Below are 18825 nucleotides of genomic sequence, written 5' to 3' on the forward strand. Positions count from 1 at the left end.
AGAAGAATTGGGAAGGGAAAGCAGCATCATACTGAGAGGGTTCAATTTTACTTTGCATTTCTGCCACTTTTGGCTAATCATGAAGATGAGAATGAATGGTGATATGATGGAATTGATGAGAGGACAATCTCAAACACGCAAGGACAATACACAACACAACCCCCACAGAGGATTATATTGGCTGTGAGTCCAGACGCCAGAGCCTCACTAGTCTGCAAAATGCAGTCCAGGGTGTGCTACGTGGAACAGAAGTTGACATTTGGGTTTCTTGATAAAGATTCACCCCCCTTACACTCCTCAAATAGAATGAGTTTCACGTATGATTTATAAGTACCGTGCGTTCATTTCGATCTGCAGCCGAGAGATCGGGAGAAGCGTGGCGGGCGGCGCTGACGGAGATGCCGACATTTGCGGCCTGTAATGCCCGCTTATTTTTATAGGCATATGCAGACATTTATATAAATATTGCAAAACGATCACTAACCTGTGTTATAACACGCAAAAGTTCTTCTGTAATTCATCCAAGTTCTGCTCTTATATGCACAAAAAAATACGCTTTAGAAACGATGTTAAGAGCCACAGATAATAAAACATTTTAATCATAGTTTTGACTAGTAACGTCCTGCTTAAGTTTATATCCTTGAAAGAGTTTTGTGCCGATGGGGATCGTTTGGAGGTTTTGAATGTGCAACACTGTATCAAGATTACGCTGTAGAAGAAACCGTTAAAAGTCAATAGTGTTCGTGAGCTTCCTTGCAATCCGAAATCTTCGAGCTCGAGTTTTTTGTTCCTTCGCGACTAGATGAAGACAGAGTTGTAAATATAGTGGCGAGCAATGTAAACCAAGAGCGTGTTAATTTCGTACTGTGCGCAAGAGTGTTATTCTTGGTTACTTGCAGTTACTTGTTTGTGTTATTGTAGTGTGTATGTGTGATGTGTCAGTGAGACGATTGGAATGCCAGCCGGAAGATTCACGTTAGAACAAAGATTTTTTTATGTATGACACGTACCTACGTGAAAACAAACTCGTGTCGAGACGTGTGTAGGTAATTTGTACAGAAATTCCTATGCGTTTCAACTCCACACAGAGATACGGTTAGACATCTTGTCCTTAAATTACGAGAAACTGTATCGTTAAATTTTAAAACACCTAAGCAAAAACGACGGATTCTAACCGAAGCAAAACTCGATGAAATTGGTGCAGCGTTAGAACGTTCTCCAAACAAACCTCTACGCCGTGTTTCACAAGAGGTGGGCGTGTCAAAATCATCGGCACATACAGTCACTAAGCTACTAAAATTAAAACCATACTCTTATTACACAGGTTAGTGCTCGTTTTGCAGTATTTATATAAATGTCTGCATATGTCCATAAAAATAAGCGGGCATTTCAGGCCGCAAATGTCGGCATCTCCGTCAGTGCCGCCCGCCACGCTTCTCCCGATCTCTCGGCTGCAGATCGAAATGGACGCACGGTATATAATTATAACAGTTTAATCTACATACACAATTTTTATATATTCTGCTTCTAATTAAATATGATCTTATTAATTTTTCAGGTTATAATGTTCGAATAAGTGGACAAGATATTGGCAGGGGAACATTTTCCCAGAGACATGCCATGCTTGTGGACCAGAAAACAAATGAACTCTACATTCCATTAAATGATGTGATACCAGAGCAAAAAGGATTTCTAGAGGTATGTAGTATGAGGGCATTCAAGCCAAAATGAAACTTTAGTTTCACAGGCTTAAAAATGAGTGTGATCACGATGAGTTACTCAAGGTGATGAATGACAAGTAGTTTCTATCATCATTAGGCATTTTTGGGCAGTCACTAGAGTCTGACATTAGTTTTTTTTTGTTGTTTTTTTTGCTTTTATTTGATAAACATTATTTACTAACTTAGAAACGTAATGATGCCACCCTGGCATCCTTTTTGTTATTAAAATATCGTTAGGAAAATCATAAATATTTCACAAAATATTGAAGTAATTTAAAATATTTATGTGCCATGGTAACACAGTGTCTGAAGATTATAGATCTCAGAACTGAAAGTAGTAGTAATCGGAAGTGCAGAACTATCCAACCACTTTCGATGGCAAGAACACTGATGTTACAGTCATCCAGAGCTGAAAATTTCATAAGTCGTGTTTAAAAACACAGGATGTGGTTAATTTCTGTAATATTGGAAACAAATACCAGTGAATGATTAACTAGTCAGGTTATGTGAGTAGATTGGCAGCACAAGAAGGTAATGTTTCTAGTAGTCATTCAACGTGACATAAGTCTGCTTTTATGCACAGATAGTCTAATCGGGACTGGATATATAGTTTAAAGTGGGATCGAACCACTATGCTATCGGCGAGGCTCCTCACGATGACATATGTTCGGTCGGCTCATAGATGCATCTCCTTCAAATAGAGAGACAGTTTTTATAACTGCATGTAACATAGAACATATTATTTAAAAGCATGGTATGAACTTCATTCATTTCTCTCCTAATATGTAGCTGTATAAAATTATAATGAAAAATAAATGGTTAAATCCTCAATGGTGGAACAACGTAGGCAAAGAATGATGCACATATTGATGTCCTTTGTAGGTAGCATCGGCTCTTTAATTCAAGGAAGTGGTTTGGAAGAAATTTTGAAGTCAACATTTAGTAAACTACTCATCATTCATCCTCTTGATGAGACCACTCGTCATTAGCATGACGAGTTATTGCTTGGCATGCGAAAGGTACAAATTACACAAAGGAATTAAACTACTGAAAAGACAATGGTAACTCGTTGGATTTTGTGAACCGTTGAACCTGTATCATGGCTGGGTGTAGGATAATTACCTGTCTAACTGAAGTTTCTGAGCTGAATCAAAATAGCAAAGTCCTCTGTAAGCTTCTCTCTAATGCTGACCAAAGCGTGCTTCCACTATCGACCTCCTGCCTTGCTGACCTCCTCTCTCTACCAACTCAATTCCCAAAGTCCAGTCTCTTCCCAGCTTGTCTCACCTCTATATTCCCTGGCCATCGAGCTCTTCCTCGATGCCGAATCGCCGAATCGTGTTTAATATCATAATTGCTACCATGCAAACCGCTGACACCAAACCCAGAAGTGTTACCTGTTTCCTGAATGCTCAGGAGGTTTGCATGGCACAACACAATGCATTGTAAACATGCCTAAGAGGCTTGAGACAGCTGAGAAAACAACAAGTGAATGCCCTGGTCAACATGAAGCGTTCAGAGAGACTTAATAAAATAAACATACAATCTTAGGGATTGATACGGTTTCACATATGCTTAGTAGGAAAGCATGGTCTAAAGCTCTCGGAGGTCCAAGGATTGCTTGAAGGTATTATTAGGAGCAGAGTACTAACGTTGAGGATCTTCAGACTGAAGGCCACAATCTGACACTGACTATTTATGTGTGAATGTTTAATTCTCTCTCTTCTCATTATTCATTTGTTCATTCGATCCCATACACAAGGTAATTGGCTATTAGAAATGAGCAGTTGATCACTGCAATTATGCTCGACATGCAGGTGTTGGACATAAAATATGAATACCCTGATATTCATAGGAAGTTGACCCACCCTTGGCTGAAATTACAGCATGTATCCGACGTGGGGTGTACAAATACAGGTCATGCACAATGTTGATGAGAAGACCCATGCATTCCTCGTGCAAAACTGTCTCTAGCTCAGAAAGTGTGGCTGGAGGTGGAAACCTAGTATGTGCTTTAGCCTCCAAAATACTTCCACAAATGTTCAATTATGTTAAGATCAGGCATCAGCCCAGTTGAGGTGTTCCACTTCATCTTCGTGTTCATTGAACCATGCTTTGATGCACCTAAAATTGTTAATGGGCCACTGTTATCTTGACACACAGGTCGTTACCCAGGAAACACTATCCGGATCACAGGAGGGAGATGCCCAGAATGGAGCACTACAAGTGGTGAAAGACCACAACAAAATATCGCTCCCCACACCATCACAGAAATCACAGAACCTACTCCATGTAAAACAGTAGGAAGGAGGCAATCAACATCAAAGGCTTCTGCAGCCCTTCTTCACATCCAAACATGCTCTGTGGTTTAGAATAATGTGAATGCAGATTCATCAGACCAGATGACTTGTCACCACTGCTGTTGTGTCCAGCCTCTGTGCCCTCGGTAACATTTCCGATGCTACACAGCATTATGCAGTGTCATCAATGGTTTTGGAATAGCCGCTCGGCCATGAGTGTTCGCAGTATGCAGTTCCCGTTGTATAGTTTTGGTTGATACAGGGTTGTGGAGATGGTATTTCATCTGGACCGTTGTCTTGTGCTTTTCGGCCACTATCCACTTCAGCATCCACCTATCTCTGTTCGTGAGCTTCAAATTTCAACTGCTGTTCTGTTGCGAAAAATATGCCTTACCTTCTTTACTGTAGGCTGTCATCAAAGTTAACACCTTGCTCTTTGCAACCCCCACAAGGTTGGCTGTTTTTGTCACCGAGGCTCCAGCTAGGTTCACTCCAATGATCATGCCATTTTAATCCTTTCGGCGCGTATGGATATAATGGAAAGTTCACAGCCAACATTTTTTTTTACCATTTTGTGAAAATTAATTGCTCTGAAACTATTTGCTATATAGACATGAAATTTTGCACACTGATTCAAAATACTAACGGATAGAAGTTATCGTAAAGAAACGTTATGTATATTCCTTCAAACGTCAATGTTACCATCCCAAAATATATTTCAAAATCTCAAAAAAAAATTTTTTTTGTTCTTACATATCTCTCTATTTTTCCAAGTATTCAGTGAATATTCATTACAGTAAGGTAACATGGATTATGGATATTCATTACAGTAAGGTAACATTTTCATTTATTACTTATCAATTACTATTTATTATTAAGTACGATTACATTAACATCAGACACATAATGCGGTTTCAACATCACAAGAAAGTAAATTTACCATTCATCTGGAAAAAGAAAGATGACATGAAGCATACAAGAAATAAAGTTGACATCGGCATACAAATATATCTTCAGACCCTCAATTTTGTGTTTGAATACAAAATACTAAAGTTTGCAAAATAATTTACAAAAGAGTATGAAATTTTCTTCAAGCAACAGTGTTGCCATCTCATAATAATAAAAATTTTCATTATCATTTATTTTTAAAAAATATTCAACCAATGATACATATTCATTCAAATAAGGTATTTTTTATATTTTCTATGTGGTATAATTTTATAATTTCGTCAGTGTTGCAAACCAAAAACATTTACAATATGAGTAAGAAATGTAAAAATCAGCTTCATGAAAACAAATATGTGGTATGAAAAAATGAGAAGTTCAGTTTACTATGGCATCCAAACATATGCTACGTTATAGTTTTTGCATTCTTGATAACGTGAAATCAACAGAAGTTCACTTTCGTGTCGTAGTCTTCAAAGCATCCTATGAGCCACAAAGGAACTATTACTAAGGTAAATGATTTGTGAAATTTCAGGAGGAGAGATGTAAATAGCGTAAATTGTCAAAATATTATGTTTGTAAATAGTGGTACCATAGTGTATGAAGTTTCTGATGTGTAATGTAAGTGTCTAGATGTTTGATGTATATTGTGAAAGGTGGTGTTTATGTGAATGGGTTCAGCCCTTGTTGGGCGCCATTAGGTGGCATACACTTACGACTGATTAGAGTTTTAGCTGCTTTTTTTAGTGAAAATCATGCTAGATGTCTCTTTTGCAGAATACATTGGATATTCACATTTGTCGATGGGGAGGGATAAATTGGGGAAAAACACCTTTGCTTTGTATCGATCAAATCACACATATATCCGCCGGGAACAACCTGGGACAGCATTGTCAGCGATTGTGCGAATTCAACAAAAAGCACAGAACAGGCATCACTCATAAAGATGTAAGAAAAACAAAGAAACCACACTTGTGCTGCACCTACCGGTCAAGTTATGCACTAAAATATCCAGCCTTTGCAGCGAAACAATCGCCGAAGCACATAGAAACAAGCAAGAATTTTCATAAGCACTCAAAAACGAAGAATGTATATATACATTATCTGCGATTTGAGCGCAAAAGGGGAAAACTTATATATACATTCTCCACGCCGAAAGGGTTAAAAGTCTGAGAGGTCAAACATAATGGTGTTTGGTTGGTAGCAGAATGTTCATACACAACCCCTGCTGATATAGTGTTACCTCTACTTTCATGGTCATTGGGTGGCAAACTTCTGTACCAGGTGGTGTGGCTGTACTGCAAGGATGAATTGCGATCTGTTTTCATATTTGTGTTCATATTAATTTGTCCACCACCTGTATATCTTGGCACACCATTCATATGGAAGAACCTACAGAAGTAGTCAAGAGTCTACTTCTTCAAGTACAACTTGTGTGCCGACATTAATAAGGTGTGTGGGATGCTGTTCCCTTGGATCAGTTTTGCGAACATGTGCATATACGTTATGACAAGGTATAGAGAGGACTAGTTGGAGTGAAATTATCAGAGGAACAAGTTGAAGGATGGATTCTGCTTTCTCAGCTCCACCAGCAACAGTGGGACAAAGACTTAACAAAGCCCTCAAAAAAGAGATCACATGGTGTTATGGCTGTGGATTTCAGGGGCCATCTCGGGAATTCCCCATGTGACTTAGTCACCCTTGTAGTAGGTGTTCATTGAGATACTCTGTCAATTCTCGACAGTAATAGAGTGGTGTTCCATCTTGTTAGAACACTTAATCCCTTGAGTCCTGTTCATCCAATTCTCGAGCATGACCAGATGTACAAGTACAGTAATGTGTAAAGTAGCCCACAAAGCTTACTTCTGGATATGACACCAAAGATATTCAACTTTGAAACTCTGTCATGCTCATTGACTGAAGGAGGGTGTTCGTAACCCCAAATCTAAATATTATGTTTATTCACACTACCACTGATCCGATATGGAAGGTAACCTCGTCACTGAACACAATCCTCTTCCTGAAATCATCATTCTCGCTAAAGAACGGGTGAGGTGCTTTCGTCTGGTTCAGTGAGTGCCACACATGTTGCACCTTGAAAGCCCTTAATTGCAAATGCTTATGAAGCACATTATATAGCATAGAATCGGACATTTGAAACTCTCAGCTCACCTTTCAAACCAACTTCCTGGGGTTGCATTGGAAGATTTTGTCAAACTCTATCCACTGCCTCCACCTAACATGTTGGGCGATCAATGCCTTTGCCTTTGCACTGCCAGCCTTTCTCCAAGAATTGCATATATCAACACTTTATGAAGTTCTTATTAAGTGGCTCAAACCTAAATGGATGCCGAAAACTCTGTTGAACTGTGATCACAGATGTTTTCACATACTCTACAACACGAAAGGTGTTTTTTTTTACACCATTGTACTAATTGTTCGTATATGCACAGTGAGTATTTGAAGTGAAACTTCTGAAGTCTAGTTGCAATCAGTGTGTGTTACATATCTCTGTGCACACCGGTCACGAATAATGAAAGAGAAGAAATAGGTACAACCTTGTCCGGATACCCTGTATTATGTAAAATGAAATTAATTAAGTTCTAATTTGTACTTTTTCTTTGTAGTAACTGTCTTACAACATTCCCCTCTGCTTTTAATTAGAATAAAATCAGATATTAACAATTATTATTTATTTATTTTCACATATGAATAATACACTACTTTATAAAGAATTTTTTTAAGGTTTCCAATGGTGTCTTAATGACTAAAATTGATACATTAGTTCCAGAGATATTGATGATTAATCAGAGATGTAACGTAAACTATGTAGTTAGACAAAATGGCACATTGATGACATCATAGCCAGAAATGCTCAATCATGCCAGAGTGGGTATCATTCGGATTTTAGATCAGTTGATTGTAGTTAATGAAAATATGCATTAAAAGAACTTTATACCCTACTTGATGGTTTCACAATTTTTAACATTGTCGTGGACCCAACTATATATTTTGAGAAAGCCCTTGTCTTTGTGTGAACAATTCCTTTGTTTTGCCAGTGGTACGGAATGAAACTATGACCCATGATTTTTTTACTTTTTTAGAAAAGTAGTACAGAATTTCGTGGTTGCTCTGTACTAGTTGGTTATCTCACCAAATTTGAAGTTTTAAAAAAAAGAGTCATAGGTCTGTCGTAGGTTTGATCCCCACCACCTCGGAGAAAGATAAAACTGCAATGTGTGTCTGAAACTGCCAACGTTCCTTGGCAAACTGATCTCTAGTTTCGCAACTGCCTAAGCATGGGAGATTCCTGCACAGGTGTGCCTGCATTGGAACAGGGTTACCAAATGACATTGGCAGACACATTGTACACCGCCCTGTGTATAAATGCCTTCCTACAGGTCTCTTACCATCAGATTTCCCAACAAGAATATATATATAAAAATCAAATAAGGTAAAAGGAAACACTCACCGGACAGTAGGAAAATTCAAAAATTTTCGCTAATTTATAGCATCATCGGTATGAGAAGAAACAGAAGACGGAACCGGAAGTTGGGGTCCTGCAGAGTTGCCAGGTCCCCATTGAAGAAGAAGCGGTGCGTAGAACGAAAAAAAAAACACTGTTTCGTCACCAGGCTCGTCGTAAACTGTGAGTGTGTAGGATGAGTTGGGAGGGAGGGCGGGAGGGTGGGTGAGGGTTGGGCATTACAGGGTGGCCTTGTTCAGGCCAGGTGGAGTGGTTGCACTCATGGCCGATATATAGGCCCTCTCCCATCTTTTGCGAACAGAGGTGTTGGCTGGTTGGGGTAGGAGGTGGATGATCGCTACCCGGAAGCAGTCATTGAAACTGATGTTGTGGTGGTTGGTGTGGACAGCGACAGTGAAGTCCAGGTTGTGGGTGGAGGAGCGCTGGTTATTGATGCGGAGGTTGAGGGCCGTTGATGTTTCCCCTAGATAAAAATCACCACAGATGTTGCAGGTGAGGATGTAGATAAGGTTTGAGGCATGGCAGGTCCCTTTGGGATGGAGGGTAAATTTGCCAGTGGCCGTGTGCACCTGGAGGGTGTGAGAAGTGATGAGGATGGGACAGGTCTTGCACCTGGGTCGGTTGCATTTATGGGCAGGGGGGTGTTGGATGTGTGGTGAAGGAGTGTTGTGGACCAGGATGTTTTGGAGGTTAGGGGGGCGTTTGAAAACCACCCTGGGTTTGTCGGGAAATATGTTTTTGGTTTCGGGATCACTGTGGAGGATTGGGAGAAGAGAGTGCAGTGTGTGCCTGATTTTGTTGAGGTGGGGATGATATTGGGTGATGAGTGCAGGTGGGTTGGTGGCAGCAGGTTTCTTGGTGGTAATGGTATGTGAGGCAGCTCGTGATATTTGCTTGGTGACCAGGATGGAGGGATATCCACGGTTAACCAGGGCCTGGTGTAGGTGGAGGTTATAATTCTGGCGGGAGGTGGGTGAAGTGTTTAGGCGCTGTCCCCTGAGGGCCAGAGAGAATGGAATTGCTTTTTTGGTGTGGAAAGGGTGGGAGCTGGAGAAGTGTAGGTATTGCATGTGGTTGGTGGGTTTTATGTGGATGGAGGTAGTCAGGTGTCCTCCCTCGATGTGCACGTCCACATCCAGGAAGGTGATCTGGTTGGGGGAGTGTGTCCAGGTGAATTTTAGGGAACGGAAGTGGTTAAGTTGGTCCAGGAAGGCTGACAAGGATGGTTCTCCATGTGTCCAGAGCATGAAGATGTCGTCGATGAAGCAGAGCCAGAGGAGGGGTTGGAGGGGTTGGGTAGCCAAAAACTCTTGCTCAAGTTGGCCCATGAAGAGGTTTGCATAGGATGGGGCCATTCTGGTACCCATGGCTGTACCTCGGATCTGTAGGAAAGTTTGGTTTTCAAAGGTGAAGTTGTTACAAGTGAGGACAAGGTGGGCTAGGTGGGTCAGGAAGTTGGTGCTGGGGTTGTGAGGTTTGGGTCTGCTATTGAGATAGAATTCTATGGAGCGGAGGCCATGGGAGTGAGGTATGTTGGTGTAGAGGGAAGTGACATCAATGGTGGCAAGGATGGTATTTGGGGGCAGTTGTGGGAGGGTGCTGATTTTCTGGAGGAAGTGGTTGGTGTCACGGAGGTAGGAGGGCAGAGCTTTCACAAGAGGCTGGAGATGGGAGTCAACAAAGGCTGAGATTCGTTCTGTAGGTGAGTTATAGCTGGACACAATGGGTCTGCCAGGGTTGCCAGGTTTGTGGATTTTGGGCAATAGATAGAAGGTGGGGGTGCGGGGATTGTCGGGTATTAACATGGCGGTGGTACGAGCTGTTAGGCCTTCAGGTGGGCCGCGGGTGTGGATGAAGTCCCGGATTTTGGTGAGGTGTTCGGCAGATAGGTCAACTGTGGTGGGTTTGTAGGTCGAGGGGTCAGCCAGCTGGCGGTTGGCTTCCGCCAGGTAGTCTTGAGAGTTCAAGACCACCGTGGTGGACCCCTTGTCAGCTGGGAGGATTTTGATGTTGTGGTTGTTGCGGAGGTCTCTGAGAGCTTTCTGTTGGGGGGGATTGAGGTTAGGTTGGTTGTGAAAGTTATTTAAGAATGAGCTGTCAGAGGTGGTGGAAATGACGGCAGTGATGTATCTTTCCAAGGGGGGTTGGTGGGCAGGGGGGGTGGATCTTGGGAGGAGGGGGGGCTAAATTGAAGGAGGCTCGGGTGGGTTTCACTGGTAGTAGTTTGGAGTGAGGGATTTTTGGCCCAGAAATGTTGCCATCGGAGGCTGCGAGCAAATGTGTGTATGTCAAAAAGTAGGCGGAATTGGTTGGGGGGAGTTGTGGGGGAGAAGGTGAGGCCTTTGGATAAAACAGCTATTTCATCAGTGCTCAGTTTATGGCTGGATAAATTGAGTACAGTCTGGTTGTTTTTGAGTGGGTTAGGGTCATTGGTGGTCATGGATCTGGTAGGGGTGGGTTTGTCCGTGGACTGGTTGTTTCCCAAGGTGCGATGTATGGGAGTGCAGTTTTGGTTTTCAGGGGGGGTGTGTGGTGGTGTGGGAGGGGTGGGCAATGGTAGAGGGGGGTCGGGTAATAGCGGGCATGTTGGTGTGGGACTGAAATTGGGCGGCAGTGGAAGGGGAAGGGTGCAGCCAGTCTGAAAAGCTTGACGGCAGAGATTGGAGAGTTTTTGGAGGTGTTTATTGTTAAGATCACTGGCAATGGAATGGGCGGTGTGCCAGAAGGAGTCTATTTTGTGATGGTGGTTACCTGGGGTCAGCAACAGGATTTTGGTAAGGGATTGAATAGAAATGGACAGTTCTCGGGCGCGATTTAGCTGGGATCGGTACATGACGTGGGTCAGTTCAATAGCGAAATTTCTCGCTAGTGGGAAAATCGTGGGTTTTATGCTTGGGGGCATGGCGGAAAACGGCAGTTTGGGTGTGAGGCTTTTGGGTGTTAGGCCTAATATCAAACATGAGTGCAGGAAGCGTGCATGGGACGTAGCTTTGGTGTAGGAAACAATAAGAGATCGCAGGCGGTTCAGTTGATAGGAGTTATACGTGAAAGGATTCATACCAAAAGTGGATAATAATGGATAAAAGCAAGGAGGGCCAAAAGGGCTAAGTAAAAATCAAATAAGGTAAAAGGAAACACTCACCGGACAGTAGGAAAATTCAAAATTTTCGCTAATTTATAGCATCATCGGTGTGAGAAGAAACAGAAGACGGAACCGGAAGTTGGGGTCCTGCAGAGTTGCCAGGTCCCCATTGAAGAAGAAGCGGTGCGTAGAACGAAAAAAAAACACTGTTTCGTCACCAGGCTCGTCGTAAACTGTGAGTGTGTAGGATGAGTTGGGAGGGAGGGTGGGTGAGGGTTGGGCATTACTGGGTGGCCTTGTTCAGGCCAGGTGGAGTGGTTGCACTCATGGCCGATATATAGGCCCTCTCCCATCTTTTGCGAACAGAGGTGTTGGCTGGTTGGGGTAGGAGGTGGATGATCACTACCCGGAAGCAGTCATTGAAACTGATGTTGTGGTGGTTGGTGTGGACAGCGACAGTGAAGTCCAGGTTGTGGGTGGAGGAGCGGTGGTTATTGATGCGGAGGTTGAGGGCCGTTGATGTTTCCCCCAGGTAAAAATCACCACAGATGTTGCAGGTGAGGATGTAGATAAGGTTTGAGGCATGGCAGGTCCCTTTGGGATGGAGGGTAAATTTGCCAGTGGCCGTGTGCACCTGGAGGGTGTGAGAAGTGATGAGGATGGGACAGGTCTTGCACCTGGGTCGGTTGCATTTATGGGCAGGGGGGTGTTGGATGTGTGGTGAAGGAGTGTTGTGGACCAGGATGTTTTGGAGGTTAGGGGGGCGTTTGAAAACCACCCTGGGTTTGTCGGGAAATATGTTTTTGGTTTCGGGATCACTGTGGAGGATTGGGAGAAGAGAGTGCAGTGTGTGCCTGATTTTGTTGAGGTGGGGATGATATTGGGTGATGAGTGCAGGTGGGTTGGTTGCAGCAGGTTTCTTGGTGGTAGTGGTATGTGAGGCAGCTCGTGATATTTGCTTGGTGACCAGGATGGAGGGATATCCACGGTTAACCAGGGCAGGCGGTTCAGTTGATAGGAGTTATACGTGAAAGGATTCATACCAAAAGTGGATAATAATGGATAAAAGCAAGGAGGGCCAAAAGGGCTAAGTAAAAATCAAATAAGGTAAAAGGTATAGGCCCTCTCCCATCTTTTGCGAACAGAGGTGTTCATAAAACCCACCAACCACATGCAATACCTACACTTCTCCAGCTGCCACCCGTTCCACACCAAAAAAGCAATTCCATTCTCTCTGGCCCTCAGGGGACAGCGCCTGAACACTTCACCCACCTCCCGCCAGAATTATAACCTCCGCCTACACCAGGCCCTGGTTATCTTAGTTTTGGAAAGCAAATTTCAAAGTAGCACTTGGTTGCAAATATTAATTCTGGAGGATAATAAATGATACAGGTTCTTTCTTCATGGAATGTCAGCCACTTAATATCACAATGATAGAATTTTGGTTATTGGTAATGTTGGTTATTGGTATTGAAAAATTAAATATTGATACTCTATTGATAATAGTTAGAATTTCATATTGGTACATTTCTGTGCAAAAGTTATTAAAAATCTGTGATATTGCTTTAAGCTTTGTTCATGCCCAGTACAATTCAAAGGCATATTTTTTTTTCCAGCTAGCTAACAGTATTTTATCAGAAGAAGCTGTGTTGAGTTTTGAATATGGCTTTAGTATTGAGAGTCCAAACAACCTCATCATATGGGAAGCTCAGTTTGGAGACTTTTTCAATGGGGCACAAATTGCAATCGACACACTCATTACTGGTGGTGAAAGTAAGTGTTACTCTCAAGTATATTTTTCCCTCAATTCACTAACTAACTCTCTAGCATTCTTAAACTCGAAGGTTTATGGCTGCAGCAACAAAAGCCTTCCATCTAACCCTATCCTGGGCAAGATCAATCCAATCTTTTCCATCCTTACCAATTTCCTTTAGGTCCATTTCAACGTTGTCCCTCCATCTTCCTACAGGTCTCTTACCATCAGGTTTCCCAAGAAGTATCCTGTAAATGCTTCTTTCCCCTCCCATTTGTACCACATGGCCTACCATCTAAGTCTTCTTGATTTAATTATTCTAATAATACCTTGACATGAATATATATTATGCAGTTCTAAATTATGTAACCTAACTTATTTTGCCCTCAAAGGGTCTTTAACCAAGCACATGTCCCCACCCAAAAATACTGCCTACTGTCAGTGCTGCATTGTTCAATTATTTAAGATTGATGGAAGACTAATATCACTAGAAAATGCTTAATTACTGATGTCAGCTGATACTCTGGATTCCGATAAGCAATATACTAGGGATGAAACAGATTAATGGATTCTCTATTGGTATCGGCTGATATAAGCATATCAGTAAAATTACCGATTTGAGGACACAAATTCAAAACATCACATAGTACAAAATTAACTGGCAGCAAAGAGCCATCAATGTACCAAAACTTTGATTATGTTCAGATTACATCCTCAAAGCAAGTGAATGTAAGCTTTTATGTGTATTTTCTTATTTTATGATTCTTTTCTGTCTCTTTAGGCTAATGATGAATGATAATTATATGTAATTTTACTCCTGGTGAAATACGCTTGGCTTATTTTTTCCCTAGTATCAAAGTATACTACAGGGATAGAAAAGGTTATACTCAATGAACCTGCGAACATATCAAATATAAGTTGAAGGTTATGAATCTGATGACAAGTGTTATACTGAACGCAACTCCAACTGGCGACTGGGAAACAGCGAATCACCGATCAGTTGAATTTTCTTCGTTCGAGTCACAAGGTACCAAATGTTCGCGGGACCAAAGAAATGAGCGTTGGGTTCACCACATGTTCGCAACTGAGTTTGTTGATGCCCATCAAGCCACACACCTCCGAAGATGATTGGGGGACAGAAAGGGCCAGAAATAGCCATCAAGGTCAGCCACCAGTTGGAGTTGCATTCAGTATAGTGAATGTATCAGGTATGTCCATAGATCTCAATATGGTAATAATTTCTGCTGGTAATGCATGATAGAAAATCTTTGTTGTATACAATCAGCGATTACATTGTACATTTACTTTCCATGCAAGAATAAAAATTGTAGGTAAATATAAAAATATTTACTTGATTTCTAGCAAAATGGTTACTGCAAAGTGGTCTTGTCATGTTGCTACCACATGGTTACGATGGTGCTGGATCTGAGCACAGTTCCTGCAGAGTGGAAAGATTTTTGCAGCTTAGTGATTCAAACGAAGTGTCACCTGATGGAGAAGATGTGAACATCCACATAGTCAACCCAACAACTCCATCCCAGTATTTCCACCTTCTTCGGAGGCAGGTACGGTAATGGCTTTGCTCCCTCTAATTTGTCAAACTTGCATTTTCCATTACTTTTGGGACTGTATGCATCTTCATTTTGCCTTTACCATGTTTAATTTTGTATTAGACTTATTTCGATACATTGGGTTTAGGAATGGGGCTATTTTTATAGTTGTGTCATGTCACCATCTGCACAACAATGGTGCACCTTTTGCCATGGTTCCTGTGCTTGTAAATCAGGGTGTCAGATTTTTTTTAGCTATTGGACTATTACGGGAATCGTCTATGTAGCACTGATGAATATTGCATACATTACATGAGTACAGTAGAAATGGGACAGATTAATAAGCACTATAAATTAGGGCTGAGCTGATACCACTTTGAATCGATACCAATTTCCACAGACAGTGCCATGTGGTTCCTTTGAAAGAGGTCTAACAGGAGCTACAAAACACCCACCCATTCCTTCGTATGTGTGTATTCATCTATGCATGACACTTTTATCTTTCTTTTCACATTCAGTACGTTTACAAAAATGTTCAATACCAGCTGTCCTACAGCACCTAAACGGGGGTAGTATGCACTACTCCTGAGCATATAAAGTGTTAGCCACTGTCCACTGATACTGATGCAGATACTGGAAAATTGCAATAATTCCAAGTTGTTCAGAATATTTATAAATTTTAATGTAGTAATTAATCTACCAGAATTTTCCTTTCAAATATTCATAATTTCACATGAGACATTCCTTTAATCACAAATTTAATTTCTCTGCACAATGCTTTTGGAAAAATAAAATTATTCATTTTGATTAATGTCTAGGATATTTAGTAGCAGGTGTGCCGGTTAATAATTCTTAATTTCGTCGCTGGATGGCTCTGGAAGCAAGGGTTGGTGCACAGTCTCAACTGTTACGTTAGTGTGTTGCCAGGACAGTACCTGTCAAACCGCCGTGGATGTGCAACAGTGCGAGTGATCGTGACATTGGGTTTGTGTGGGAAACATGGTGACCTTCAACCAAATAAGGAGTATGTGCGGCACGTCCTGCTTTTCTTGTTCAATCAAAAGAAAAACGCGAGTGAAAGCCATGGTATCCTTGTGGAAACGTACGGTGACAATGTCCTAACGCAAAACGCGTGTGTGCGTTGGTTTCAACGATTCAAAAGTGGTGATTTCGACTTGAAAGACAAAGATTGCCCGGGCGAGCCAAAAAAATTCCAAGATGCCGAATTACAAGCACTGTTGTACGAAGACAATAAGCAAATGCAACAACAACTGGCAGAGAAGTTAAATGTTGTTCGCCAAACCATATCTGATCGTCTTCATGCCATGGGAAAGATCCAGAAGGCAGGAAAATGGGTCCCACATCATCTGAACGACAGACTAATGGAAAAGCGAAAAACGGTGTGTGAAGTGTTGCTTTCTCGGCATGAAAGAAAGTCTTTCTTGCATCGGATAGTGACTGGGGATGAAAAATGGATCTACTTCGAGAACCCAAAATGCAAAAAGTCATGGGTTGACCCAGGACAACCTTCAACATCGACCGCAAAACCGAATCGCTTCGAAAAGAAGACAATGTTGTTCATTTGGTGGGATCAGAAAGGTGTGGTGTACCATGTGCTTCTGAAACCAGGTGAAACAGTGAATGCCGTTCGCTACCGTCAACAACTCATCAATTTAAACCATGCATTGGTCGAAAAGCACCCAGATTGGGCAACAACACATGGAAAAGTGATTTTGCAACACGACAACGCCTCATCACACACAGCGAAAGGCGTCAGAGACACCATTTCTGCACTTGGCTGGGAATTCTTGCCCCACCTGCCATACTCACCAGACTTAGCCCCTTCGGACTACCACTTGTTTTCATCGATGTCTCACTCACTTTCACAGCAACACTTCAACAATTACGAAGATGTCAAACACTGGTTTGCTGACTGGATCACCTCAAAATGTGAAAGATTTTTCTGGAAGGGCATCCACAATTTGATGGACAGATGGGCACAGTGTATAGCTAGCTATGTCGCATACTTTGAATAAAACATTTGTTACCTTTTTCCCCAGATACACTTGTTTTCTTTCGGCTCAATTAAGAATTATTAACCGGCACACCTGGTACTCGAAAGTATATCAATATCAGTGAATTAATTCCACACTGGTATCGGCCAATACCTATACTTCGGTATGGGCTCAGCCCTACTTGTATTTTCTTGATGTCTTTAATATAAAGAGAGATCTACTAGACTCCTACTTCAAGGAGGATGCTAATATTTAAAGTTTCACATGTGGGACATATAGTGTTAAGTGTATAAAAAAATAGTGCTTTTATTTCTTTATCGTTCCAGATGCTGAGAAATTTTAGGAAACCATTAATTGTTTTTTCCCCGAAATCTCTTCTGAGGCATCCAGATGCTACAAGTTCTTTAGCAGATATGGAACCAAAAACGACATTTAAGAGTGTAATTGGTACGTACAGTGTGCACTAAAGACTTTGTTGTCAGAAATTTTGGTATGGTAGGGGGCTCAGGCTGTTGATATAAAATTGAAATGTAGAAATAACAATAAGTATGTAATTATTATTATAAACTAACCACAATTAATTATAGTTGCATTACCAAAATGTTTTTGTTATTATATGCTTGTCGAGATTCTTGTCTCCAGTACGTTAACTGGGTGAGTGAATATCCAGCTCAATTATATTTGTGTAATGTTAATATAGTTATAGTTATTCTATATTTTATTTTTAACTTTTATGCACCATAATCAAGAAAAATCTTAGAAAGTTGAGGGGATATTTTAGTCAAGAAGTCTGCATTGTGTGACCTTTCATGTAAAAAAATTATCATTTTTGAAATTTTGAAAGGTCATGGACCCATTTATTTTTGAAAACACAAAGCTCTTGCCTGGTTCCTGCATTATGCACTCAATTTTTGGAGTCAGTTATTTTTTTTTCTTTCGGTAATTCTGCTGGAATATTAATTAACATTAATGTCAATGCCTGTTATTGACAATGAAAGTAATAAGTTTTTTTTCTGTATTTCTAATTTGAAGTAAATTGTGCCAATTACCAGAAAAACTGGGGGGACTGACCGGTTCAACCCTCATGATGCATATGGTGAAGTGAAGATTACGCTATGCAAGAAAATCCAATTATACCTACTTTATGACATCCTATCTTGGCAGTGGCATAGAGACTGTACAATTTGGTACTTCTTGAAAATATAAGTGTAGCTATCTAGATGTATGGGAATCCAATATCTTGGCTGAAGCTGTGGATGACACAATTTAATATTGTTGGTTTCATTGTGTATAGTAAGGATGACTGGAATTAAGCAATTGGTACTGTCATTTAAAGTTCCGTTGTTAGTACTTAAGCTGTCATAGTAACAAAACTAAAATTGACAACTCTTATTACTACTCCATACTTCCCCCCCCCCCCCCCCTGCATCTCCTGCTTGTATGATAATATCACCTTTTAGGACACATCTTTCCCTATGTGCACTTTGAGTACTACTTCACCTCTCATCTAACCATGTTTGAATCTACATTTTTCTGTCCTTACAGGTGACGATGAGGTAGACCCATCCCAAGTACATCGGGTAGTGTTTGTCTCAGGAAAGCATTACTTTGGCTTGCGACAACAAAGGAACAACCTCGGAATACAGAACACTGCTATAATAAGACTTGAATCGTTGTCTCCGTTTCCAGTTCATGATCTCATCCAGGAGGTTTCAAAATACAAAAAAGCTAAAGGTGGGTGTGACACTAGGTTTTAGTAAATACTGGTGCAATGAAGCAGTTAATTTACCAATTCTGTTACACATAATTAACAGTGGTGCTTATTCCATAGCATAGTATGTGCTTTATGTTGTATGTGCCTTAAGAAAAGTACTTAAATAATGGGGTGAGATGGAAGGAAAAGAAATGTAGTATTGTGAAAGTGTCTGTAAATTTCCATGTGAGTTATATGTTGCCTGAGTTCATCTCATCA

At 41.1% G+C, this 18825-nt stretch overlaps 1 protein-coding gene across 1 annotated transcript in view; it reads left to right on the forward strand.

Moving 5' to 3' along the window:
- Positions 1-18825, forward strand: part of LOC145985143 (2-oxoadipate dehydrogenase complex component E1) — a 66671-nt gene that overhangs the window by 45199 nt on the left and 2647 nt on the right. The window contains exons 13-17 of the mRNA XM_083118806.1: positions 1559-1698; positions 13152-13308; positions 14651-14853; positions 17180-17300; positions 18399-18587. Coding sequence (XP_082974932.1) covers positions 1559-1698; positions 13152-13308; positions 14651-14853; positions 17180-17300; positions 18399-18587 — 810 coding nt within the window. The remainder of the gene's footprint in view (positions 1-1558; positions 1699-13151; positions 13309-14650; positions 14854-17179; positions 17301-18398; positions 18588-18825) is intronic.

Source organism: Lepisma saccharinum, chromosome 3, assembly GCF_977018435.1.
Source record: "Lepisma saccharinum chromosome 3, izLepSacc3.1, whole genome shotgun sequence".
NCBI lineage: Eukaryota > Metazoa > Arthropoda > Insecta > Zygentoma > Lepismatidae > Lepisma > Lepisma saccharinum.